The 27,561-nt window shown below is 39.4% G+C and overlaps 1 protein-coding gene across 1 annotated transcript in view; it reads left to right on the forward strand.

The window, feature by feature from the left end:
- The window catches only part of ATP2A3 (ATPase sarcoplasmic/endoplasmic reticulum Ca2+ transporting 3), a 221,326-nt gene extending 194,457 nt beyond the window's left edge, over window positions 1-26,869 (forward strand). The window contains exons 21-22 of the mRNA XM_073665195.1: window positions 9,392-9,467; window positions 24,735-26,869. Of these exons, the coding sequence (XP_073521296.1) occupies window positions 9,392-9,467; window positions 24,735-24,780 (122 nt within the window). The 3' untranslated portion in view covers window positions 24,781-26,869. The remainder of the gene's footprint in view (window positions 1-9,391; window positions 9,468-24,734) is intronic.
- Window positions 26,870-27,561: the final 692 nt, after the last annotated feature.

Genomic DNA, 27,561 nt, shown 5'->3' on the forward strand with positions numbered 1-27,561 from the left:
CTGCAATTTCTTCGATTAGCCCTTATAAAAATTTGGGGCTAAAACAACATTTTAGCTGTAAAAATGTAATTATTCTTTCTTCATCGCCCCATGGTATAAATTTTTGTGAGGCACGTGTGGTGTCAACATGCTCACTGCACCCCCAGATGAATTCATTGAGAGGTGTAGTTTGTAAAATTAGGTCACTTATGGGGGGGTTTCGGCACCTCAGGGGCTCTGTCAATATGACATGTCACCTGTGAACTATTCCAGGAAAATCTGAATTCTAATATGGTGCTTCTTCACTTCCAAGCCCTGCCATGCACCCAAACAGTAGTTTTCACCCACATATGGGGTATTTGCGTACTCGGGGGAAAATGGAACCCAAAATTTGTTGTGCAATTTCTCTTGTTACCCTTGCGAAAATAAAAAAAATTTGGGGCGGAAGTAAAAAAAAATTTGTGAAAAAAAAGTTAAATGTTAATTTTTTCCTGTTTAGCACTTGAAGGGTTAATAAACTTCTTGAATGTGGTTTTGAGCACCTTGAGGAGTGCAGTTTTTGATGGTGTCACTTTTGGGTATTTTCTATCATATATATCCCTCAAAGTCACTTAAAATGTCATGTGGTCCATGAAAAATGGTTTTGTAAATATGTTGGAAAAATGAGAAATCGCTGGTCAACTTTTAGCCCTTATAACTTCCTACCGAAAAAAAAAGTTTCAAAAAATTGTGCTAATGCAACGTGTGTGTGTGTGTGTGTGTGTGTGTGTGTGTGTGTATGTATTTATATTATGCATATGCATGTTTTTTCTCAATATCAGGCATGAAATCAGAATAAAACTTTCCCATTTTAGGTCAATTAGGATTACCATAACTTTTAATATTTGCCAAATGCCAGAATAATGAGAGAGAGAGAATGTTTTAAGGCATTTTTATTACTTACTGCAAAGTTAAAAGTTTACATACATTTCATTAGTACACTGCTCAAAAAAATAAAGGGAGCACTCAAATAACACATCCTAGATCTGAATGAATGAAATATTCTCATTGAATACTTTGTTCTGTACAAAGTTGAATGTGCTGACAACAAAATCACCCAAAAATCATCAATGGAAATAAAATTTATTAACCAATGGAGGCCTGGATTTGGCGTCACCCTCAAAATTAAAGTGGAAAAACACACTACAGACTGATCCAACTTTGATGTAATGTCCTTAAAACAAGTCAAAATGAGGGTCAGTATTGTGTGTGGCCTCCACGTGCCTGTATGACCTCCCTACAATGCCTGGGCATGCTCCTGATGAGGTTGCGGATGGTCTCCTGTGGGATCTCCTCCCAGACCTGGACTAAAGCATCCGCCAACTCCTGGACAGCCTGTGGTGCAACGTGACGTTGGTGGATGGAGTTTGAGCACATCTGGGACATCATGTCTATCGGATTCAGGTCTGGGGAACGGACGGGCCAGCCCATAGCTTCAATGCCTTCATCTTGCAGGAACTGCTGACACTCCAGCCACATGAGGTCTGGCATTGTCCTGCATTAGGAGGAACCCAGGGCCAACCGCACCAGCATATGGTCTCACAAGGGGTCTGAGGATCTCATCTCGGTACCTAATGGCAGTCAGGCTACCTCTGGCGAGTACATGGAGGGCTGTGCGGCCCTCCCAAGAAATGCCACCCCACCCCATTACTGACCCACTGCTAAACCGGTCATGCTGAAGGATGTTGCAGGCAGCAGATCGCTCTCCATGGTGTCTCCAGACTGTGTCACGTCTGTCACATGTGCTCAGTGTGAACCTGCTTTCATCTGTGAAGAGCACAGGGCCCCAGTGGCAACTTTGCCGATCCTGGTGTTCTGTGACAAATGCAAAGCGTCCTGCATGGTGTTGGGCTGTGAGCACAACCCCTATCTGTGGACGTCGGGCCCTCATACCACCCTCATGGAGTCGGTTTCTAACCATTTGTGCAGACACATGCACATTTGTGGCCTGCTGGAGGTCATTTTGCAGGGCTCTGGCAGTGCTCCTCCTGTTCCTCCTTGCACAAAGGCGGAGGTAGCGGTCCTGCTGCTGGGTTCTTGCCCTCCTACGGCCCCTCCATGTCTCCTGGTGTACTGGCCTGTCTCCTGGTAGAGCCTCCAGCCTCTGCACACTACGCTGACACACACAGCAAACCTTCTTGCCACAGCTCGCATTGATGTGCCATCCTGGATGAGCTGCACTACCTGAGCAACTTCTGTGGGTTGTAGAGCTCGTCTCATGCTACCACGAGTGTGAAAGCACAACCAGCATTCAAAAGTGACCAAAACATCAGCCTGAAAGCATTGGTACTGAGATGTGGTCTGTGGTTCCCACCTGAAGAACCACTCCTTTATTGAGGGTGTCTTTATAATTGCCAATAATTTCCATCTAGTGTCTATTCAATTTGCACAACAGCATGTGAAATTGATTGTCAATCAGTGTTGCTTCCTAAGTGGAGAGTTTGATTTCACAGAAGTTTGATTTACTTGGAGTTATATTCTGTTTAAGTGTTCCCTTTATTTTTTTGAGCAGTGTATTTGGTACCATTGCCCTTAAACTGAATGACTTTGGTCGTTTGGGATATCCTTCCACAAGCTTCTCATAATAGTTGGTCTGAATTTGGGCCCATTCCTCCTGACAAAACTGGTGTAACTGATCCAGGTGAAGGTCGCCTTGCTCACACCTGCCTTTTCAGCTTTTCCCATACATTTTCAATAGGATTGATGGCCACTCTAAAACATTGACTTTGTTATCCTTAAGCCACTTTGTTACCATTTTGGCAGTATGCTTCGGGTCATTGTCCATTTGGAAGACCCATTTCCGCTCAAGCATTAACTTCTTGGCTGATCTTGAGATGTTGCTTCAGTATTGCCACATAATCTTCTTTTCTCATGATGCCATCTATTTTGTGAAGTGCACCGGTCCCTCCTGCAGCAAAACAACCACACAACATGATGCTGCCACCCCCGTGTTTCACACTTGGGATGGTGTTCTTAGGCTTCCAAGCTTCTCCCTTTTTCCTCCAAACGTAACAATGGTCATTATGCCCAAAAAGTTCAATTTTAGTTTCATCAGACCACAGGACATGTCTCCAAAAATTAAGGTCTTTGTTCCTGTGTGCAGACATTAATCTGGCTTTTTTATGTTGCTTTTGGAGTAATGGCTTCTTCCTGGCAGAGTGGCCTTTAAGCCCATGTTGCTACAGTACTTGTTTTACTGTGGATATTGATACAATCTTACCAGCTTCCACCACTATCTTTACAAGGTCTTTTGCTTTTGTCCTTGGGTTGATATGCACATGTCGGACCAAAGCACGTTTATCTCTGGGACACAGAACCCGTCTCCTTCCTGAGCAATATGATGGCTGGCCATTCCCATCTTGTTTGTACAGATGAACGAGGCACCTTCAGGTATCTTGAAATTGTACCCAAGGATGAGCCAGACTTGTGCAAGTCCACAATTCTCTTCCTGATCTCTTGGCTGATTTCTTTAGACTTTCCCCATGATGCTACACACAGAAGCAGTGTGTTTCAGGTGTGCATTAAAATACATCCACAGGTGTGTCTTTAACTCAGATGTTGCCAATAAACCTATCAGAAGCTTCCAAACACATGACATCATCATATGGGCAGTCCAGAATTGTTTAAAGGCATAGTAATCTTAGTGTATGTAAACTTTTGACTTTGCAGTAAGTAATAAAAATGCCTTAAAACATTCCTCTCTCTCCCTCTCTCCAAATGTTAAAAATTATGGTAATTCTTACTGACCTAAAATGTGAAATGTTTATTCTGATTTCATGTCAGATATTGAGAAAAACATGCATATGTGTCTTTTTAAAATGGTGTATGTAAACTTCTGGTTTCAAGTGTGTGTATAAGTGTGTATATATATATATATATATATATATATATATATATATATATATATATATATATATATATATATATATATATATATATATATATATATATATATATATATATATATATATATATATTAATATATATATATTATAAAGCGCAGCAGCACTCCATTATGGCCAAGATACATAAAGACAATAAAACCATTTAATTTAAACTGCGTTATTACTCAATAAGCTTTACTTACAAAAAATGGAGGTTCTTAGCGCAAACATTGGCCAATTCATGTGTGCCCATCAACCGCTGCAAGGTGACCTCCCATCTGATGGGTACTAGTCTGCCTACATGCCTCTCTTGGGCTACAAGCCTATAACTCTGGACGGAACATGTCACTTCTGGGCTAAAACACCTACAATTTAAATGGGCTGGTAGAATAGAATATACATCACCTGCTGGTTAAATGGGGAGAGGTCACCTTGCAGCGGTTGATGGGCACACATGAATTGGCCAATTTATGCGCTAAGAACCTCCATTTTTTGTAAGTAAAGCTTATTGAGTAATAACAAAGTTTAAATTAAATGGTTTTATTGTCTTTATGTATCTTTGCCATAATGGAGTGCTGCTGCGCTTTCTTTTTATATATCTTATGCAGTTTCTGCAGCTTGCACCTGTTCACATTTAGGATGTGCTGGTCAGTATATATATATATATATATGTGAATATGTGAATTTTGTTGTAAGAAAGAGAAATCGCTGATCAACTTTTAACCCTTCTAACTTACTGGCAAAAAAAATAGTTTCAAAAATTGGCTCCGTCCTTATGGGGGTTAATTTGTTAGTATTTCACGGTTTGTGTATGGATTAAAATTCCCAGATTGACCACAGTTCTCTTGACTCGACAGAACAGCATTGTATATCTGTGTGGTCAAGGCATTGCTGTCCATATATAGATTGTAAAACAAAGATGTGTGAAGTCAACCTAACAGATGGAAAATTTTCATCCTTCTCAAAATTTGTATCAAAGAGGGAACTCAACCTTGTGAAAGGAGAGATCTTGTTGATGTTAAATTACAGCTTAGCGTTTTCTAGAGTTAAATTTAGCATATGAAAGGGTCATCTAGTTTTCAATCTCAGAAGCAGCGTCACCTTCCATCATGACAAAAAAAAAGGCTAAAGAGGTAATAAATTCAGTAATATTATAATCTTACTGCATTTTTTCATTATTATTGGTGGGGGCATTCCTGAGCATCTCTGGAATTCTTCACTAGTGTAGATGCTAGGTGGTAGTGGAAGACTTGCATTACTGTAAACACCTTTGCACTAATCCAGAGGCCAGGGGTGTGGGTATATACTCCAGCCAAATATTAACATTACTCCTATTAATTTATACTTTCTATTTTTAGTGTTGCCACAGCACTCTTACAATTCAACATGATAAAAGCTGAATAAATCAGTAACATCTGGCTACATTGAACTGCTCACTTAGGCTGACAATGTATGTAAGCATTCCATTGTAGAATTGAAAAGAGAACTTATTTTGCTTATTAAAGGGAATGTCCACCTTTTTAGAGGCATTATTTTTTACGTGAATGCATTTGGACCTAAAAAACATTTTTTTTATTGTATTTCATTAACCCCTAAATGCTCCAAGGTGTACTTTTGTCATGGATCGTGTCAGCGTGTTTGGCAGACTTCACAAAGGGCAGAGTGGGGCTAGATTACATAGCTTGCATCTACTTTGACTTTATATTTCTCCAATGTTGATCACTGACTGCAACTTTTTATTTTAAATGAATGCCAATTGCAAAAATTTATTTTTAACTTCAAATATATAAATTTTGTTAAAAATATTTATTTTTCTCAAAGGTGGACAGTCTCATCTGACTATTCTCAGATACTTAGAGACATTTAGTTGTATTGAAGACTATTTTATTTGTTTAGGAAATACTAATGAAAGTAAAGGGACATCAGTTGTGACTGGCCAAAAAGACTAGGGGACTCTCCTGCCTCAGGTGAAGTGTTGCTACTTTGTGAACTCTGGACTTCACATCCTGTGTGCACAGATATAACACAGCAAACTGACCTTAATGAAAAAGCTATTTTTTTTCTTGTGGTTTTTTTCTCCTACGTCTTCCAATCCAAGAGCCATAACTTGTTTTTATTTATCTGCCGACATAGCCCTATGAGAGGTTGATTTTTTGCAAGATAAGTTTGTTTTCAATCACCAGATTCATTTTACTGGAAAACATGAAAAATTCAAATTGCAGTCAAGTGACGAAAAAATGGCCTGACAAAATTGTAGTCCAGGTCAATAAGAGTTAAGGTGATACCAAACGCGTGTGTGTGTGTGTTTTTACATATATATATATGTGGATAGATGGATAATGTGTGTGTATACGTGTGTGTGTGCGTGTATGTGTGTGTATGTATGTATGTATGTATATATATATATATATATATACAGTACAGACCAAAAGTTTGGACACACCTTCTCATTTAAAGATTTTTCTGTATTTTCATGACTATGAAAATTGTACATTCACACTGAAGGCATCAAAACTACGAATTAACACATGTGGAATTATATACTTAGCAAAAAAGTGTGAAACAACTGAAAATATGTCTTATATTCTAGCTTGTTCAAAGTAGCCACCTATTGCTTTGATGACTGCATTGCACACTCTTGGCATTTTCTTGATAAGCTTCAAGAGGTAGTCACCGGAAATGGTTATCACTTCTCAGGTGTGCCCTGTCAGGTTTAATAAGTTGGACTTCTTGCCTTATAAATGGGGTTGGGCCCATCAGTTGTGTTGTGCAGAAGTCTGGTGGATACACAGCTGATAGTCCTACTGAATAGACTGTTAGAATTTGTTTTTTGGCAAGAAAAAAGCAGCTAAGTAAAGAAAAACGAGTGGCCATCATTACTTGAAGAAATGAAGGTCAGTCAGTCCGAAAAATTGAGCAAACTTTGAATGTGTCCCCAAGTGCAGTTGCAAAAACCATCAAGCGCTACAAAGAAACTGTCACCTCTGCTTCTGAGGATAAGTTTATCCGAGTCACCAGCCTCAGAAATCGCAGGTTAACAGCAGCTCAGATTAGAGACCAGGTCAATGCCACACAGAGTTCTAGCAGCAGACACATCTCTACAACAACTGATAAGAGGAGACTTTGTGCACCAGGCTTTCATGGTAAAATAGCTGCTAGGAAACCACTGCTAAGGACGGGCAGCAAGCAGAAGAGACTTGTTTGGGCTAAAGAACACAAGGAATGGACATTAGACCAGTGGAAATCTGTGCTTTGGTCTGATGAGTCTAAATTTGAGATTTTCGGTTCCAACCACCGTGTCTTTGTGCGATGCAGAAAAGGTGAACGGATGGACTCTACATGCCTGGTTCCCACCGTGAAGCATGGAGGAGGAGGTGTGATGGTGTGGGGGTGCTTTGCTGGTGACATTGTTGGGGATTTATTCTTAATTGAAGGCATACTAAACCAGCATGGCTACCACAGCATCTTGCAGCGGCATGCTATTCCATCCGGTTTGCGTTTAGTTGGACCATCATTTATTTTTCAACAGGTCAATGACCCCAAACACACCTCCAGGCTGTGTAAGGGCTATTTGACCAAGAAGGAGAGTGATGGGGTGCTATGCCAGATGACCTGGCCTCCACAGTCACCAGACCTGAACCCAATCGAGATGGTTTGGGGTGAGCTGGACCGCAGAGTGAAGGCAAAAGGGCCAACAAGTGCTAAGCATCTCTGGGAACTCCTTCAAGATTGTCGGAAGACCATTTCCGGTTGCTACGTCTTCAAGCTCATTAAGAGAATGCCAAGAGTGTGCAAAGCAGTCATCAAAGCAAAAGGTGGCTACTTTGAAGAACCTAGAATATAAGACATATTTTCAGTTGTTTCACACTTTTTTGTTAAGTATATAATTCCACATGTGTTAATTCATAGTTTTGATGCCTTCAGTGTGAATGTTCAATTTTCAAAGTCATGAAAATACAGAAAAATCTTTAAATGAGAAGGTGTGTCCAAACTTTTGGTCTGTACTGTATATATGTATATATATATATATATATATATATATATATATATATATATATATATATATATCTCTCTCTCTCTCTCTCTCTCTCTCTCTCTCTCTCTCTCTCTATCTATCTATCTATCTATCTATCTATCTATCTATCTATCTATCTATCTATATATATATATATATATATATATATATATATATATTTGTTGTTTTTTTATTTGTGGTAAATAAAATTGGGCATTTTGTACGAAATAAATTACGTTTGTATCATTATTTTCTGAGACCCGTAACTTTATTTGCCGCTGATGTGTCTGTACGTTCAGCTTCCAGTTACGAGGGCGGCACCAGCGCTGGTACAGTCACCACTCTTGAGTATAAAGAGTGGCTGCTGTCAGTCAGGGGCGGGGGCGCGGTTGCAACTGCCACTCTGCATACACAGAGCGGTGACTGAGCCCAAAGCCGAACGCTGCCGGGGGGAATAAAGTTAATTTTCTCCTGACAGCATTTGGCTAAGTGCAGGCGCCGGGCAGGTTAATAACGCTATTAACCTGCAGACTAACCCCATGTCTGCAGGTTAATAGCGTTTCTGGTGACAGTTTCCCTTTGTGTTCTCCGCACCTGTGATATGATTCACTCATGCCAGAGAATCGGATCACAGTAAACTGACTCTTGGTTCAAACTCTGATCAGAATTTGAGCTGAGTGTCATTTACATTAACTATCCAATTCTTTTGGAAGAGAGAATCATCCCTCCTGTGACCCCGGCCAAACTGCTCCGATCTGTCTATAGATCTGTTGTCAGTGAGGTATCAAATTACATCTGTTGTAATAAAGTCTATGGAGAGGGGATTACGGGAAGCTGGAGAGAAACAAAAGCAGAAAGGCATAAGAGACAAATTCTGAGGCTTGTAGTCCAGAGGGACAAAACTAAAAATGTAAGATACAAGTCATATAATGTTCAGAAATTGTATTATTCCTCATGTCTGTACACATGACAACCTGTCCTGAAAAGTCACCCGAAAGTGCAGTTACACTCTCAGTATTTAAAAATCCATTAAGGCTATAAAATGTGCAGTCTCTTTGAATAAACTACAGCTATAGCAATCAATGTGACCTTTTGCATATATTGATGTGGACCCACCATACAGTAGTTTGTGTGCTCACAATGGATGAGTTTGAAATGTTTTTTTCTCAGACCTTCAGAATGTTTGTTCCTGTTTATATAGGGTAACTCTCTACACAAACACATTTGTTCATCTGATGGAAATAATAACTATTGATTGGTGTTTGAAAATGTGGAAAATATAAAATGTTGAGGAATAAGTAGGTCAGACTAAATAGGCATCACTGATGTTCAGTAATGTAATGAATAAATACAAGGCCATTGATGGTTATTTAATAAAATGCTAATAGTTAGATATGTATGTGTAAATTGTTTGCTATACCTTCACAGCATCTTAATTTACTTGCTCTTAGTTTCCATTTGTTGCATCTTGTAGGTTTACTGAACACTGTAGAACAGTCCTGGAACGGAACTGCTCAGATGAAAGCCTCCCGAAGTCCAGAACAAACTGGGTCAGTGCATTCAATTTATTAGCTAGCATTTTCATATGTCTGAGATGCCAAATGACAGTAACCTGACTAGGAAGCACAATATTTATTGGCTTGGCTATTGGGGTAACCGAGGTTGCAGGTGGAAATGAGGCCTAGGTATATCAACAATAACCGTTGCATTTTAATGGCAGTAAGCTAGTCTGTAAACTTATTTTCAACACTTGCTTTCTCTGACATTCTCCCTGGTGGGCCTGAAAGTTCAGAGCCCGATGGGTGCAAAGAATTCTTTCTTGCTCCCCATTGCTTGTCTTAAAGGGAACGTGTCGCCTGAAAAAAACTCTGTTACTCTGAAGGTTAATAGCATTATTAACCTGCCCAGCGCCCGCACTTAGCCAAACGCTGCTGTGAGCATTCCGGTTTCAGTCACGGGGGCGGTGCGGGTTAGTCACCAGTGTCAGTCAGTGACAGGGGCGCAGTTACACCTGCCTCTCTGTATACTCAGAGCGGTGACTTAACCTGGGCCGGCGCCACCCTTGTGAGTGACACCGAACACTGCTAGGGGAATATATTTCATTTTTCTCCCAGTAGTGTTTGGCTAAGTGCAAGCACCAGACAGGTAAGTAATGTGAAGATTAATCCCATATCTGCAGGTTAATAACATTTTTTTCTGGTGACAGGTTCCCTTTTAATGCTTCTACTTGTCTTTCCAATACTTCTCCTCCTTGATTACTTTCACATAGCTGTGCAAATTACTTGAAAAATGCAGGTAGAAAGTCTCTTCATGGATATAGAACATATGAATATTGTATGAATAACACTAATATATACTTTGACCACAGATTTTCCCACAGTATTTTGGATTAGGTTAGCAACAAGGAAGGCATTAGTACGTGACTATAGCATCATATATTAGACAATGGTTGCTGTCTGTAGCAATGGAGCAGCAGCTTCATCATCGTGATTCACATTGGTCTGCATAGATGCTGTAAGCACTAAATAGTAGGATATTTATAGTCAAGACTATACACATAGCTGCTTTATTTTTTCATTTTAGATGCAAAGAAATATAGATATTAAGGATTTCATCTACCTATTACAAAAACCGAAGTGCAATCTATCAAAACCAATTAATTTACACCACATATGGTGGCGTGCGAAAGTATTCACCCCCTTGGCTTTTTACCTATTTTGCTACATTACAACCTGTGTTTAAATATTTTTGAAATCCGATTTGTGTGTGATGCATCAGCACTAAAGCATCTTAAGTTGGTGAAGTGATAAAAAATATAGTCATAAATTAAATTTGTGATCAAATAACTAAAAATTTGCATGTTTATATGTATTGACCCCTTTTGTGATGAAGCCCCTAAACATTTTTGGTGCAAGCTATTACCTTCAAAAGTCACTTGCTTAGTGAAAGGAAATCCACCTGTCTGCAATCTGTGTCGCTTATCTGTCAGTATATACACACTTTTTTTGAAAGGCCACAGAGGCTGCAACACCATTAAGCAAGAGGCACTACTAACCAAACACCATCAAGACCAAGGAGGTCTCCAAACAAGTTAGGGCCAAGATTGTTGAGAAGTAAAAGTCAGGGTTGGGTTTAAAAAAAAAAAAAAAAAAAAAACAATCTCTGATGATTCCCTGGAGCATCATCAAATCCATTAAAATAACATGGTGCCACAGCAAACCTGCTAATAGAGGGCCACCCACCAAAACTCTAAGCCCTGCTAAGGATGGAATTAATCAGAGAGGCAGCACGGAGACCAAAGGTAACCCTGAAGGATCTGCAGAGTTCTGAAGCAAAGACTGGAGTATCGGTCCATATGATCACAATAAGCCGAACACTCCATACAGGTGGCCTTCATGGAGGAGTGGGTAAAAAAAAAGCCTTTACTTACAATGTGTTTGTAAGATTTGTTTTTAGTTTGCCAAAAGACATGTGGGAGACTCCCCAAACATATGGAGGAAGGTGCTGTGGTCAGACGAGACCAAAATTAAACTTTTTGGCCACCAAACGAGCTCCAAACCAACACAGCTCAGAACACCATCCCCACAGTGAAACAGTGGCAGCATCATACTGTGGGGATGTTTTTCGGCAGCAGGGACAGGGAAAATGTTCAGAGTCGAGGGAAGTTGAATGGTGCGAAATACAGGGACATTCTTGAGCAAAACCTGTTTCAGGCTGCCAGTGATTTGAGACTGTGACGGAGGTTCAACTTACAACAAGACAATGACCCAAAGCATACTGATAAAGCAACACTCAAGTGGTTTAAGGGTAAACGTGTAAATGTTTAGTGGCCTAATCAAATCCCGAGACCTTAATCCAATTGAGAATCTGTTATTCAACTTAGATTGCTGTTCACCAGAGGAAACCATTTAATTTGAAGGAGCTGGAGTAGTTCTGAGGAATGGGCAAAAATCCCAGAGGCAAGATGTGGAAAGCTCATAGAGACTTATCAAAGCAACTTGCAGCTGGAATTGCCGATAAAGGAGGTTCTACAAAGTACTGACTTTAGGGGGGTGAATAGTTATGCACATTGAAGCTTTCCGTTATTTTGTCTTATTGGTGGTTTGCTTCACAATAAAAAGAAAACCAAATGTTCACAGTTATAGACATGTTCTTTATGTGAACTGATTCAAACCCTCAAAAAAAACAATGAAATTCCAGGGTGAGGTAGCAAAACACAAAAAATGCAAAGGGGCGTGAATACGTTTGCAAGCCACTGTATATTGGTGATGAGCATATTTTATTACATACATGCAATACATACATGCAAGCAAGCTACATAATTATATAACATTTGGGGCTAAGGAATCTTGGCTAAAATTTCTTAAAATATATGATTTCTATGCATATGAGAAGAAACAAAGGTTTTTCTTAAAGCCTCGAAACTCGAGTTAATAAATAAATAAATACACAGATCTATAGATAAATAGATAGATATGCAAGAAGTAGAGATGAGCAGATCAGACAAAATTTGAATTTGCCAGTCTGCATCGATTTTTACTGGGAAAGTTCACAGAGAAGTTATTCTTTGTTCTCTGCACTGTTGACCTCTGTCCACTCCCACTGCTTTCTACTGTCTGGTCCTACACGCCTTTGTCACATCTCTGGCCTGGTGTTCACTCTAAGCAGGGAGACTTCTGACTGGCGAGTAGGCCCCGAAGCTTTCGCAGTCGCATACTTTTGGTCACAGGACCGCCTGATCGTGTTGGCAGTACCAATGAATCTTGACAGCGTGCGCATCACAGTTTATCAGAATTTAGAAGTCTTCAATCACAAAGGTTCTGGACAACCCCTATAATAAAATGAGCAATGTGAAGAAATGGAGTCGGCGTTTCTAACGCCATAAATTGATTTTTCTTCCTTGTACTCCTCATGTTCTTCTGAACCAAGAAGTAAGACCTCTTCATATCATTTTATGCTGAGGGAACAATTTATTTCATAATGATATTCACATTATAGTAAAAGTAAATACACTACTAAAAATATAAGGGGTCACTTAAACCACACATTGAAAGTATTTACTGATATATATTGTGTAAATAATCAAGAACAAAATAATGTGTCAATGGAAACCAAAAATTTGACACAACGTGAGAGCTTGGTTCCAAATGAAGTTGAAAATCAAAGTTAAAAGTTAAACATGTGGATTCAATTTGAATTTCATCACCGCAACTTACAACTCGACTTGGTAATGTTTTTGGCCACCATTTGCCCATAATCACTCTGACAACTTCTGGGCATGCTCCAGATGAGGCAGTGGATAGTGTGCTGAGCGGTCTCTTCCTAGAGCTGCATTAGGGTGTCAGTTCTGGACAGTCTGTGTATCCGATGCTGCTAAGCAGTGCTACAAATACATAATGTCCCAGACATTTTCAACTGGATTCAGTTATGGTGAATGCGAGGACCAGTCAATGGCATCAATGCCTTAATCATCCACGAACTGCCTATACATTCTGGCCACATGAGTCTGGGCATTGTTCTGCACCAGGAAGAACCCAGGTTCACTGAACAAATTTAAGGTAAGACAATAGCTCTAAGGATTTCGTCCCATTACCTATCATATGGAGGTTTGTGTGACTCTCCAAGAATATGCCTTGCCGGATTATCATTGACCCACAACCAAATCGTACATTCTGGATGATGCCTCGGGCAGCGGAACGTTCATCAAAGCTTCTCCAGATTTTTTTATTTTTGTCACTTATTCTACTGAGAACCTGCTCTCATCTGTAAAGAGGACGAGGTGCCAATGTGGACATGCCAACTTTGGTGTTCTCTGATGAATACTAATTAAGCTATATGATGCTGTGCTTTGAGCAGAGGTCACACTAAAGGATGTTGGGCTTCATGCCACCCTTGTGAATTCTATATCCAAAGTTTGGTCAGAAATATACACACTTGTTTGTCCTGGCACAAAGAAGCAGATACCTGTCTTGTTGCTGGATTTATGGCATTCTATGTTCCATGTACTGGGACTGAGACTAAGCTGGCAAACACTGCAAATCTTGCGACTGCACATTCGGCTGTGACATGCTAGGGCAGGGTTCCCCAACTCCAGTCCTCAAGGCCCACCAACAGGCCATGTTTTCAGGATTTCCTTAGTATTGCTCAGGCAATAATTCCATCACCTGTGCAATACTAAGGAAATCCAAAAAACATGACCTGTTGGTGGGCCTTGAGGACTGGAGTTGGGGAACCCTGTGCTAGGGGGTTGGACTACCTGTGCAACATGAATGAACTGCAGGTACCGCTTTATACAACTGGTAGTTACAAGGACATCAGCAAAATGCAAAGAATCAGTCATGAAGGCTAAGGCGAGACTAATTATCTGTGTCTAACACCTGAAAAAACCCTTCTCTTTCTGGGGCTGTCTGGATATTGTTTCTCCAGTGCACCAATATGTCCATATCACCTCTATGCCGATGACACACAGATCTACCTCTCTGGACCCGATATCACCTCCTTATTAACCAAAATCCCACAATGTCTGTCTGCTATTTCATCCTTCTTCTCTGCCAGATTTCTAAAACTTAACATAGACAAAACAGAATTCATCATCTTTCCACCATCTCATTCAACCCTCCCAACTGACCTATCTATCAACGTCAATGGCTGCCCACTTTCCCCAGTCCCTCAAGCTCGCTGCCTTGGGGTAACCCTGGACTCGGAACTCTCCTTCAAACCACATATCCAAGCCCTTTCCACTTCCTGCCGACTCCAACTCAAAAATATCTCCCGGATCCGCACATTCCTAAACCATGAATCTTCAAAAACACTAGTGCACGCCCTCATCATCTCCCGCCTTGACTACTGCAACCTCCTGCTCTGTGGCCTCCCTTCCAACACTTTCGTACCCCTCCAATCTATCATAAACTCTGCTGCTCGACTAATCCACCTGTCCCCCCGCTATTCCCCGTCCTTTCCTCTCTGTCAATCTCTTCACTGGCTCCCCATTGCTCAGAGACTCCAGTTCAAAACCCTAACCATGACATACAAAGCCATTCACAACCTGTCTCCTCCATGTATCTCCGACCTAGTCTCCCGTTACATACCTGCACGCAACCTCCGATCCTCACAAGATCTCCTTCTCTACTCCCCTCTTATCTCCTCCTCCCACAACCGTATACAAGATTTCTCCCGTGCTTCCGCCCTACTCTGGAACTCTCTACCCCAACACATCAGACTCTCGCCTACCGTGGAAACCTTCAAAAGGAACCTGAAGACCCACCTCTTCCGACAAGCCTACAACCTGCAGTAACCACCGCTCCACCATACCGCTGCACGGCCAGCTCTACCCTCATCTACTGTATCCTCACCCATCCCTCGTAGATTGTGAGCCCTCGTGGGCAGGGTCCTCGCTCCTCCTGTACCAGTCGCTGTCACATTGTGTTCAAGATTATTGTAATCGTTCTTGTATTATACCCCTTTTTCACATGTAAAGCGCCATGGAATAAATGGCGCTATAATAATATATATATATTTAGGACCAATATCTATCTGACCTAACTGGACAGATTGAAATCCCTAAGAAGGGGTTGTCCTTTAGTTGATTTGGGGTTTTACTGTGATGCTTTAGTTTTCCCTTAATTTTTTTGGACAGTGTTTATAAGGGAGTGACATACTCCCAAACACAGGTCTATGACTGGAAGTCTCTAGTTCCCATTCAAACAATTTCCCAGTATACGACTTACACTCCATGTCTATTTGATGATCAGCATTTCCATTGAAAGATAATGTTTACTATAAATTCTCCTACTCCCACCTTGTCATAATTGTATACTTTAGTTTTTAAACTTAGATTAGTCATACCTTTTTGTTTTCCATTGCCTCTTGTGGATGGAATACACAGCAGAAATTATGTATATGGTCAGTCTCTATATTCTCATCCTAAAATGGCAGTAGATGCCAGTACAGCCTTAAATAGGCTGGCAGAATGTATACACTCCTAAAGGAAAGCTGTGTAGTTTGGCATCTTGCATTTGCCACGGTGCTCTGGGTGACCTGTAAGTGAAGAACAAAGCAAATTATCACTGTTATTTCTTTTCTCTGTGTCTAGAAGCTTTTAGGTATGATTAGGATATTTTCCTTTTCAATGTTTTCATCTTTGTCGGTGGTAAATCTGTTAAATCAATTTACTGTATTTCTCCCCTTTCTGCTTCACTCCTTGTCCTATGTGGCTTTTATTTCGAGAACTTAACAGGTAAGACCTATCAAAGTGGCTTTATACTTCCCTTTCTTGTTCTGAGAAACCAAACAATATTATATACATATATGCCATCTATATGTACATATAGTTGTGCATGTAGATAAATTCAATTCCAGGTGTATTTTTTTGTGTGTGTGGTTAAACTTGGTTGAATTCTACTTTTGTTCAATATAAAAAATAATTTTGCCTATAGAGTAGCAAAAGTTAAATCTTCCATCTTACTAACATTTATGTTTCCATTATTGGTAAATATTACTTTATGCAGTCTATTAAATACTTTCCCATCAACAGGCCGGCATCTGTTGACTGACCAGATTATGACTGGGTTTCACCCTTACACCACCTGTGATTGGCTGCAGTAGTCAGATGACTGATCATAAATCTTTCGATGACACATTGCTCATGTTACCGCTTCCTGTTTCTGTACGGATCACGTAGTGGTTTGTGCTGGATTCAGGTGGATGCCGGCAGGGGATTATGGCAAAGTTCATGTTTTACATATTGAGTCTCCTGGGCAAATTTTTACTTGGCCCCGGCAACCCCTTTTAAGGGCTTACTATTTCAAATGGGTAATGAGTCTAGTTGTTACTTTTAATCGGTGACCATGAATAGTTACTTTTAGAAGAGACTCACTTTTTTTCCTCAAGAAGTAAAGCACTTAAGTTCAATAACACTTGAGTCTAGAATCTCACAAAAGCACTAAATTCTTACTATACTATATGCCTTAAATCTCCCCAGTCTCGCAATGCTGTTAGGAACTAAATGTTATGCATTATAATTGGAAGAGAGTAGATTGAAGTGCACACGGTCTGGGGCTGGTGGACAGGGTGTGGAATCCCAGAAGCATATATGAAATAATTCACCACATACTCTTTGATTCAAGGATGCAAACACTTTTATTTATGCAGATATGTAGTAGATACGACATAGCCCTCAAGGTACAGGGAGAAATGTCATAGAAAATGTAACATTTCAACCATTCCTGGGTCTTGCTCACAACGTCGCTGCGGAGGAGGAAAACACAGTGAGTCTCATATACAACATGTACAGGTCTATGGTGATGTCCATATAAAATAAGAGATCTAGCAAGCGAAATATGTGTGCCTGACCACATTTAGTTTATATGTATAGCATATATAGAATACAAGATGGCAGAATATAAGTTGGCAGAGCAAGAGCCTCACTTGCAGTAGCAAGTCCACTAGATGTCAATACAATAAGAGCTATAGCAAGCAAAATAACTAAGCATGCATCATAAAAGCAAGGCTGTGGAGTCGGTAAGCCAAACCTGCGACTCCGACTCCTCAATTTCCCTTATCCCGACTCCGACTCTCTCATATATTGCTTATATTTAAGTGAAAAAATTATTGTAGTACAATGTGAACATCAGACATTTAATCATGTTTATGATACAATAATCAAGATATTTAGATAGAACATAGTATATATTTATTGGAATACAACTTTAGAACACAAACTGTAATAAATTGTAAATATGTAATATACACTGATTTTGGCATCACAGCATTTGTTTTCCTCTGGGTCACTTGTCATACACTGACGCACAAAATGTTTTTTATCTTTTGAGCATTTAGTCACTGTGAAATGCTCAAATACAGCTGACTTCATGGGGAGCTTCTTAGACATTTTGTAATCATATAAATTCACTCTCAAAATAATTTTGTCCTATAAAATAAAATAATGTATATTATAATTCCAGCAAGAATAGGGAACCATGTACAGTGGGGAAAATAATAATTTGATACACGGTCTGCAATTGTACACTTCACCTGTGAGAGACTAAAAAAAAATCCAGAAAATCACATTGTATGATTTAAATAATATGCATTTTATTGCATGAAATACGTATTTGATACAATAGAAAAACAGAACTTAATATTTGGTACAGAAACCTTTGTTTGCAATTAGAGGTCAGACATTTCTTGTAGATTCTGTTTCTCTCAGTTGAAGTGTACCTATGATTAAAAATTTCAGACCTCTCCATTCTTTGTAGGTGGGAATCGACAGTGTATCAAATACATACTTTCCCCACTGTATAATTTTAGATAAATAAATTAAAACAAACTTTGCATAAATCAATAGTACAGATGACAAATATAAAGTTTGTAAAATGTTATTAGATAGCTTTACTTTGAATTTCTCAGGCTAGGCTTTTCTTAGGGTACAGCTCACTAAATGCTTCACAGTCTATGAAGAGAGGGGAGGAGGGAGGGAGCAAGTTTGTTGTGTATCATACTCCAGGAACAAAGAAACTGATAACAGAGCTAATAACTTGATGTGTTGGCTTCTATACCTATACAAGTCCTCATCAATCCTGTTGTTGCTGTATTTTCCCTGTATATTGTATGTATATTGTATAGAAGCTAGCTTCCCAAAAGTATATGATCTCAAAGAAAAAACAAGCATCAAGCATACAGAGAGAACATACAGTATACTGGACTATTGATTTATGCACAGTTTATTGAAAGTTGAAATATGCTTTAAGAAATAATTACCCTAATCTGGTTATCCTATTCACTCTAGCAGTTCTTCTGAGATGAGTGCAGGCCTTCCTTCTTTCTGAGTGTGTTTACTTTTTACCCTTGTCTGTAGAGGAGGAGCTCCACTGGTGCTGGAGTGCAGCACTGACTTATCTCAGCTAAGACAAAGCCTAGATCCTCAGGCTACATTCACACCATGGGCGTAGCCAGGATCAAAACTAGGGTAGGGGAGGGGGGGGGGGGGGGGTGTGGGCAGAACCTCATACTGCACACCCCTACACTTGAAAATAAAGCCTGCACCTTAAGAACATGTGGTGAATGCAGTCTATTTATTCCAACTATCAATTGATGTTGATGTGTTACTGAAGACGAGCAATGCCTGTCCTGGGCATCCTTTTTGGCAGCTATGAGGTGTACCTGACTGGTGCTAAAAAAAAAAGGAGTGTTCGTCTGTGTGCTACCCGGCTTTCATTCTTTTTGGTACAGATAAGAGATGGATAGATGGATGGATGGATAGATAGAGTCATAGGGGGATAGATAGATGGATACAGTCATAGAGGGATAGTCATAGAGGGATAGATGGATAGATAGTCATAGAGGATTAGATAGATAGAGGGATAGATAGAGAGTAAAAGAGGGATAGATAGTCATAGAGGGATGGAGGGATGACAGCTACAGACAGCAAATAGTACTTTGCACATATAGTTCACACATTGTACAGAGAGCACATAATATTCACCTACAATCTTGGCATTAGTTACCTTCCTGTGACAGAGATGACCAGTAGTACTTTCACTTTCTCCAGCTCGGGGCCCAGGAATCGGATCCTGTGCAGGGTAGGCTCCCCTCCCCCTCCTCTCTCTGAAGACAGCAGAACACAGGACAGAGGAGGGGAGATTGCCCCTTGCAGTCTGGAGCCGGTGCAGAACGGGAGCACTGCAGCATACAAGTGAGTTTTGATAGGTGCGTGCCCCTGCTTCTAGGGAGGGCAGCTGCTGCCCCTCGCTGGCTACTGCCATAATTCACACACAGCGTTTTTGCGGATCCGTTTTTTGCAGTAAAATGCAGTGACTCTGGGCATCCCAGCAAAGTCAATGGGTTTCAAGATATGACATTCAGACGCATCGTTTTGTGAGGATCCGTTTTTGGGCTCAAAAACGGATCCTCACAAAGAATGAGCATGTCAGTTTGTGCGGCGTTTTTCTAATCTGCTTTTGCTATTGAGAACATTATCTATGAGCTCAAAAACCTTTCCGGTGATGCGGTTTTTTAAAAAGCTGATCTGCTTTTGCAGGTGAAAAACGTATCCTCAAAAAACGCTGTGTGTGAATGTAGCCTTAGATCAGGAATAGAACAGCCATTTATAGGACATTTCATAACTTTCCCAAATTCCTATGAAAAAATATTCAGCACATTCTGCATTGAACTACTGTACCCAATTTATTATATATTGTAGGAGTCTGAGTCAGTCCATTTTATACCGACTCCACCAAAATGAGCTCCGACTCCACAGCCCTGCATAAAAGATCAGAAAAATCTCAGATCCACAAAAAAATGATATTGCTGCAAAGTAACAATGCTTTACAAAATTGAGCTGTTAGACGTTTATTTTTATCAACTAAATGAAGCTAAATCAAATCAATATTTGGTTTGATCACCTTTTTTCTTTCAAAACATCATCCATTTTTCTAGGTACACTTGAATCCAGTTTTTAAAAGAACTTTTCAGGGAGGTTGTTCCAAACAACTGGAAAGATAACTACAGATATTCTGTGAATATAGGCTTGATAGCCTTGTGCAAATCCTTCGGTCTCTTCCTGTAATCCTAGACAGACTCGGTTTATCAGGGCTCCATGGGAGCAATATCATCACTTCCAAGACTCCATGTTCTTCTTTACATTGATGATCATTCTAAATTACATTGACATTCCAGAGCACCTGCTGCCATTTCTCTGCACTCCAGTTCCTTTAACCCATTATCTACCAATGTCCTTTTTTTTTTGGGGACGCCTAATTTTTTTTTGCTTCTAGCAACTAAGATTTTCTAATTGGGTCCAAAAAAACAAAAAATGAAAATTGCTAATTTGGCAAGTAATGGGTTAAGTGTGATTATTTCTGTCTGGTTGTTGTGATGCCATTTTCCTGCTGATGAATTGGAAGTACATGAAGTTGTCATTATACAAGACCTTGATTATAACCAAAATTCTCTTGAATATAGGTATGGTCATTTAATTAAAGAAAACTGACTGCCAAAAGTTTTGCATATACTATTTATTGATCACAACGTGCAATGACTTAGTATTTTGTAGCATAACCTCTTGCTTTAAGTACTGCACCACACCGACAGCGCATTGAAGCCATTAGGGTATTCAAGACATCTTGAAGGATCTTGATCCATTCTATGCTATGTGTACGGGCCCCAACTCATTGCCCTAATTCATCCCAAAGGTGCTCTATAGGGTTTAAATCAGGTGATTGGCTTGGCCATTGCAACAGGTGAACATTTTTCTTTTCTAAACATTTTTTTTTATTAAATTGGACGTCTGCTTAGGATCATTGTCTTGCTGGAATTTCCATCCCTTGCCTACTTTGGTTTTACTATGTGGAAGCATTTCATTCTCCAGTATATCCTTGTACATGGTAGCATTCATATTTCCATCAATTCTATACAGAGGGCCAATGGCAGATGCAGAAAAGCAGCCTCAAGCCACGACACTCTCTACCTTGTTTCACTGCAGGTGTTTGGTACCTTACGTCATTACTTTTTTCAATTGGGTGGTGTATACAGTGCTTGCCATCACTACCAGATTGAACTTGGATTAATCCGACCACAACACCTTAGACCAATCTGTCTCTTTCCATTGGCTGTGTTCTTTGGCAAACTCAAGTCGGACCTTCCAGTTCTTTGCAGAGATGAAAGGCTTCTTGATTGGTGCATTGAACCCTACTGCTCTTAACCGTCACACCACAGTTCGGCGATTTACTTTGACCCCAAATTTTTTTGTTCATTTTGTGCGAAATCTGTACAGCATTTGTATGGACATCAGATACTGGCTTTTTCTTAATAATGTGATCAACTTTGGAGGAAGATCTCTGTGGTCATCCACTTCTAGGTTTGTCAGCTGTTCCATAACCTTCTTTTTCTTTCTTTAATATACCTGGCACTTGACTCTGAGAACAGTTGAATTCCATAGATACCTCTTTGTGGTTTTTGCCTGACTTCACTCTCCGAATTATAAGCTTCCTGACATCTGGTGATTAAATTTGGCTTTTTCTTTGCCATGTTTTAGCCTAAAAACAGAAGAAAAAAATTTAGGCAAAATTTGACTACCCATGACAAAATATGCAAAACATTTGGGCCAGTAAATGTTCAAAACTAACACAAAAAGGATAAAACCATGTCAAACACAATTTTTCTTCCTTATAGCTGACAAGCATTTGCTTCCGGTTTCCTAAAATCACCAGGAAAATGGCATCACAACAACCAGACAGAAGTACTCATACTTTAAAAAAAAAACTTAAAACTTTTGGTCTCTACTGTAGTTGACTCGCTTAGCCTTGTTTTCATATCGAAGTTATGGCAATTTTTCGGTGAAAACCACTACTATCTAGACTTCTCTGAACAATAGATGGGTGTAGCTGGGTCCTACTGGTTACTACCAGTTCTGAGCTGATGGCACTTCTGGACATCTTAAGACAAAGGCTTTTCCTGGGACTCAGACCTTCCTGATGCAGTGTGTCTTGTTGATCTGCTCTGACTTGTGATGGGGCATGACCTAGGATATGAAACAGTCTTCACAACGTTATCTTTGTTTCAGAGTTTGGTTGTTCCTTACCAAGTCTTAAGTCTATTACACAGCTGTTTCTGTTAGTGTTGGTCTGGCATCTAAAATGTATTTTCTAAATATCTAGCCTTGAATCCTAACCACTGTTGTAATTTGCTTTATTACACAATACCCTACACTTTTCCCTATCTAGCTAATCCATAAATGTTTTGGGTTATTTTTGTTTCTTTACTGGACTTACTATAACGTTTAGTTTGACACTTCTCTCAAACGTGATGTGACTGGAGGCTGGGGCTGCACTTGTAATGGATGCTGTGGGAGAGGGGAGTACCACCCTATAGCTTCTAGCACCGCCCCCAGACTAATTGTCAGCAAAGTGCGGTGATGGAAGCAGTAAGTGACACGAGCGCCGCCCCTGATAACTATACGTGTGATGGTGGGGCATGGCTGCGGTCACCCATTGCTTCCATTTCTGCCCCCTGACAACGTTTTCTTTCAGTTAGAAGCTATGGTGGAGATAGAAGCAGAGTGTCAGCGTTGCACTCGCCTTTTCCAGTGTCCATTACCCAGAATCCATGCTGTCTCCGAAGGGTCGGCGATGCAAGGAACTAGTGAGTAATGCAGCGCTAGCCCCTGTGACGTCCTGTACCAGGAGGGGCAATGGACGCTGCTTGGAGTGAGTGCAGCCCTCACCTCCTGTGATGTCACGTTTGAGATTCCTTTCAAACAAAAAGTCATAGGAACTACAGTAAAAAAAAAACATTTAGGGATTATCTAGATAGGGAAAGTCTAGAGTATCATGTAATAAAGCAAATGACAAAAGTGGTCAGGGTGTAAAGATAGATACATAGAAAATACATTTTAGGTGCCGGATCACCCCTTTAATGACTCTTTCAACCTACATATAAAAATGATGATCATTAAAAGCTGTTTGTTATTATGGGTTTCTCATACACTTGACTATAATTCTATAAAATCCCCCTTCTTTTTTTTTTTTTTTGCAAGCATACCTAGAAGACTTTATGCTGTTTTGAAGGAAGAATTTTCACTCCTAATATTGATTTTTATTTTTATTGTGCATTCACTTTGCATTTTGTCAGCTGAGGAGTACAAAGAGAAGTGTTTTGCCTACAGTCAAGCATGGTGGTGGGAGTGTCATGGTTTGGGGCTGCACGAGTGCTGCCGTCTGTGGTAAGAAACTGATGGTAAAGGTGCTGGACTGACCAAGTATGTCTCCAGACCTTAACCCTATTGAGCATCTGTGGGGCATCCTCAAGCAGTGGAGGAGCGCAAAGTGTATAACATCGACTAGCTCAGTCATGGAGGAGTGGAAGAGAATTCCAGTGGCAACCAGTTAACTCCATGCCCAAGAGAATTAAGGCAGCGCTTGAAAATAATGGTGGCCAAACAAAATATTGACACCTTGGGCACAATTTGGCCATTTTCACTTAGGGGTGTACTCTTGTTGCCAGCAGTTTAGACATTAATGGCTCTTATTTAGAGGGCACACCAAATTTACACTGTTCTACCAGCTGTATGCTGATTACTTTACATTGTATCAAAGTGTCATCTCCTCAGTGTTGTTCCATGAAATAATATAATAAAAAAAATATTTACAAAAATGTGAGGGGTGTACTCACTTTTGTGATATACTGTATGTCACATCTTATGACAAAGTATCGCAAAGTAATTTATTTGTTTCAAATCTGGTCATCTCAAGTCACTCATCTTAGGACAGGTCTGAGTCAAGAGAAACACAAAAAGGGCCCATTTGTGTTATAATAGACTAAAATTACTGCTTTATATGAGATACAATTAAAATCTCTAGTTTTCAATTACACTAGTCACATTTGTTTTTCTAAGGTTCAATGTTACCTTTACTGCTTTAGTTTATTAGTTTGTAGCAGACTGTAGAGCTTCCATTACTTCTGAAAATCTTTTGGTTCTGTTGACACCATGTATCCGTAGACTTCTATGGACTGAACATATTCCAAAAGAATATCTATTTGGCCAATATTTGCTACTGTATCTTATGTGTAATTTTATTAGCACTTTTGAGTACAATTGCCGTAACAAGGTCATTCGGCAAAAAAGTGTATACTGGAAAGACTCACCTGCAGACATATGCATCACAATTTTATGTTTTTTTTTTTTTTTTTTATTCTTAACCAAACTGATAGTCTGTATTGAAAATTCAAAATTAATCATCCATTATTTGGAATCACTTTTTTTTTTTTTAACTTCTTCTTGCTCAATATTGATATTTTTTTTTATCTTTTTGCTCCTGTAGGAGGAAACGATATCCACAACACTCGGACAACAATATTTCTAAATAAAGTCTTTCCTCACCACAATTCCAAGCTGGAGTATCCTATATTTCTGCAAGACTTCAACTGAGACAAGGCTTGCAAGTTTTCACCCACCAAAACCATGTGGGGGGAAAGATTTAAACAAGAAAAAAAACTAAAGAAAAATATTTGTTTGTAGCTTATTTTCTGTACATAATGGTGCAATAACTGGACCTCTTAATTGTGGCTTGGGGATAAAAATAAATCATGTTAGCAATGCAGAATTTTGGAAAATCAGGATTGATTAGTTCTCTTATGTAATGTGAAGACGTCATTAGTCCCTGTTGGTGCTGACAAACGCATGAGATGATGTAACTGCTGGAAAGGCTGCAACATGCATCAACTGCGTGTCATCATGTGGAAAGGATACGGTTCCTGCTCACTATAGTCAGCTTGTATAATGGCAGTTCAAAGACTACATTCATGTTTAGCTTATGCTATTCTGCTATTGCCAAAAATATCCGCTGTGATCATTTTGTCAACTGCTGATCTACAGATTGACAGATTTCCTTCAGCTATGACACTGAGAAGCTGTGCCATTCACTGTGTGAAGTTTTAAGCAGTCACACATCTTCTTTACTGTGTATGTTTCTGTTAAGAGAGCTCTGATGTGTCCTTCATCCATTTCACCATATCAACACGAAATCTATGTTCTGAGGTTTGTCTAGATTTTTGCACTGTAAGTTGCGTGTGAGGAGTGGAAAGTAAGTAGTAATGGTGTATGGGGTGATTGGCTGGCTGCTTTAATTTAGTAGTTTTCACTTCTGATGAAAACATGGTTTTATAGCTCCTATATTAGTTTTCATAGTAGATGGCTCATACAGGGCTGCACTGCACACTAATGATATATTTTTAATGATGACTCGAAAAGATAATAGCTGAGATTTCTAAAAACTAGTGAATAGGGATAATATGGTGAACAGGGTCTTTAGATGACGCCAATCTCAAATATTGGATCCCTCCATTTACACAAAGCTGTTTTTAGAATTCAGACTTTTACAAGAATTGCAACTTGATGAAATCAATTCTTAGAAAAAGTTTGTTGTACAGCAAATAATCACCCCTACAAATATCATCTTGTGTATTAATGTACAGTGCTGCTTACATATTTAGAAAAAAAAAATAAAACTTACCTTGAACCATCTAAATCATTACAGTTATTGGGATTGTTGGGTGATCTGTCTCATCTAAGAAGAAAATAACAGCATAAAGTGTAAAGATAATGTTCTTGATTTTAGCAAATTAAAAACCAACTTTTTGGCAAGTTTTACGATTTTAATTTTTTTCGTATCTTGCTTCTTTCCTTATTCCTGCTTACTTCTAGAAATGCGCTATGCAATGGTGAGGAATTTCATATATGCTGCACTCTGTGCTAATAGCAATTGTTTTATTTTAATTTAAATCACTTTAAACTTGGAAGTTTGTCCCTTCATAGAATAGTTATAGCCATTTTATCAGCTGAACCAAATGCTACATTAGGTTGTGTCCAAAGTCTTAGCCTGTGCATGTACTTTACAGTGCAGTACAATTCCGCCTATTATCTGATGGCAAGTGACAATAAGATATACATTTGTGGCATACATCCTTAGTGGGAACCTATTACAACCCGCAAGGAGCAAAAGTAAGGTAGCTGTGCTATTCGGTGAATTATTTGTTTAAATGTTGCTTAGAATGCTTCCTTATTGTTTTTTTTTTCTTTCAATTTTTTGTTGCCTTAAAATGTATAAAAGGGACTGATTCCACACTTAAGTAATCTATTATAGTGGTAAGATGCCACCCACTGTTTTTTGTCATTCTCTCTCGGATATACTGTATCCCATGCATAGGAATGTGTACACTTGTTATACTACTGAGCAGATTCATTGTACAGAAAAAAATGCTATCTTACTGTAATTAATTAATATATTCTGTATTTAAGGAGTCGCTGTTTTACAGAACATCCTGAAAAGGTTTGACCAAATATATTATTCAGTTTTTCTTTTTTTTGTTGAAATGTATTCCTGTTTAGAGTGGGTTCTGATTTTTAAAAATATTTGTATATGAGTGGAATTTTTAAAGAATAAAAGACTATATTATATTTTGTTGGTGTCCAATTATTTTGCATAACATGTATTTTTATACCATACTGATGAACATTTTTTTAGTTATTCTTTGCACTGTAACATACTAAAGCCCCGATTAATAGACTAGTGTTTTTTTGCTCCAGACTTAATGAATTTGCCACTCCTTACTCCAGTGCACTGTTTATCAAGAGGCACATCTTTCAGGTGCTGTGTGCTTCCACAAGAAATACAATCCAGTCCAAAACCAGAGTGCATTCTTATCGTAATGTTAGGCATAAATTATGATGAATTTGACTGACACTCAGTCACCCACTCCTCCCCCCCAATTAAGCTTTGCCTAGTTTTCAGCCAGCTGGGACTGACATAAAAACCACGAAAAGTCACAAATTTTGTGACCTTTCGAGCTGTTTTTGCTGGGGTAGCTGGAAAAAGTTGGTAAAGGCAGATATATCAAAATAAAGGATGGTGAAAAATATCATATAGACCAACAGATATTTGCCTACATTCCGACCTAAATAAGGAACCCCTAAAGTGGCACAGTGCTAGATCCTAAGTCCTATAATGTATCGAGAATAAATAATGTGATCTGTGACCATAGCACATCTAATGGCCCATCAGTCCAGTGAAAATGCCCAACACGTGTCGCTACAAGCGTGCAGCTTCATCAGGGGAGGTGTCGTTTCCGACATTTCAAGCTACTTTTTAG

This window comes from Phyllobates terribilis, unplaced genomic scaffold (assembly GCF_046119375.1).
Source record: "Phyllobates terribilis strain yellow unplaced genomic scaffold, ASM4611937v1 Scaffold_2__4_contigs__length_985480577, whole genome shotgun sequence".
In the NCBI taxonomy this organism is placed as follows: domain Eukaryota; kingdom Metazoa; phylum Chordata; class Amphibia; order Anura; family Dendrobatidae; genus Phyllobates; species Phyllobates terribilis.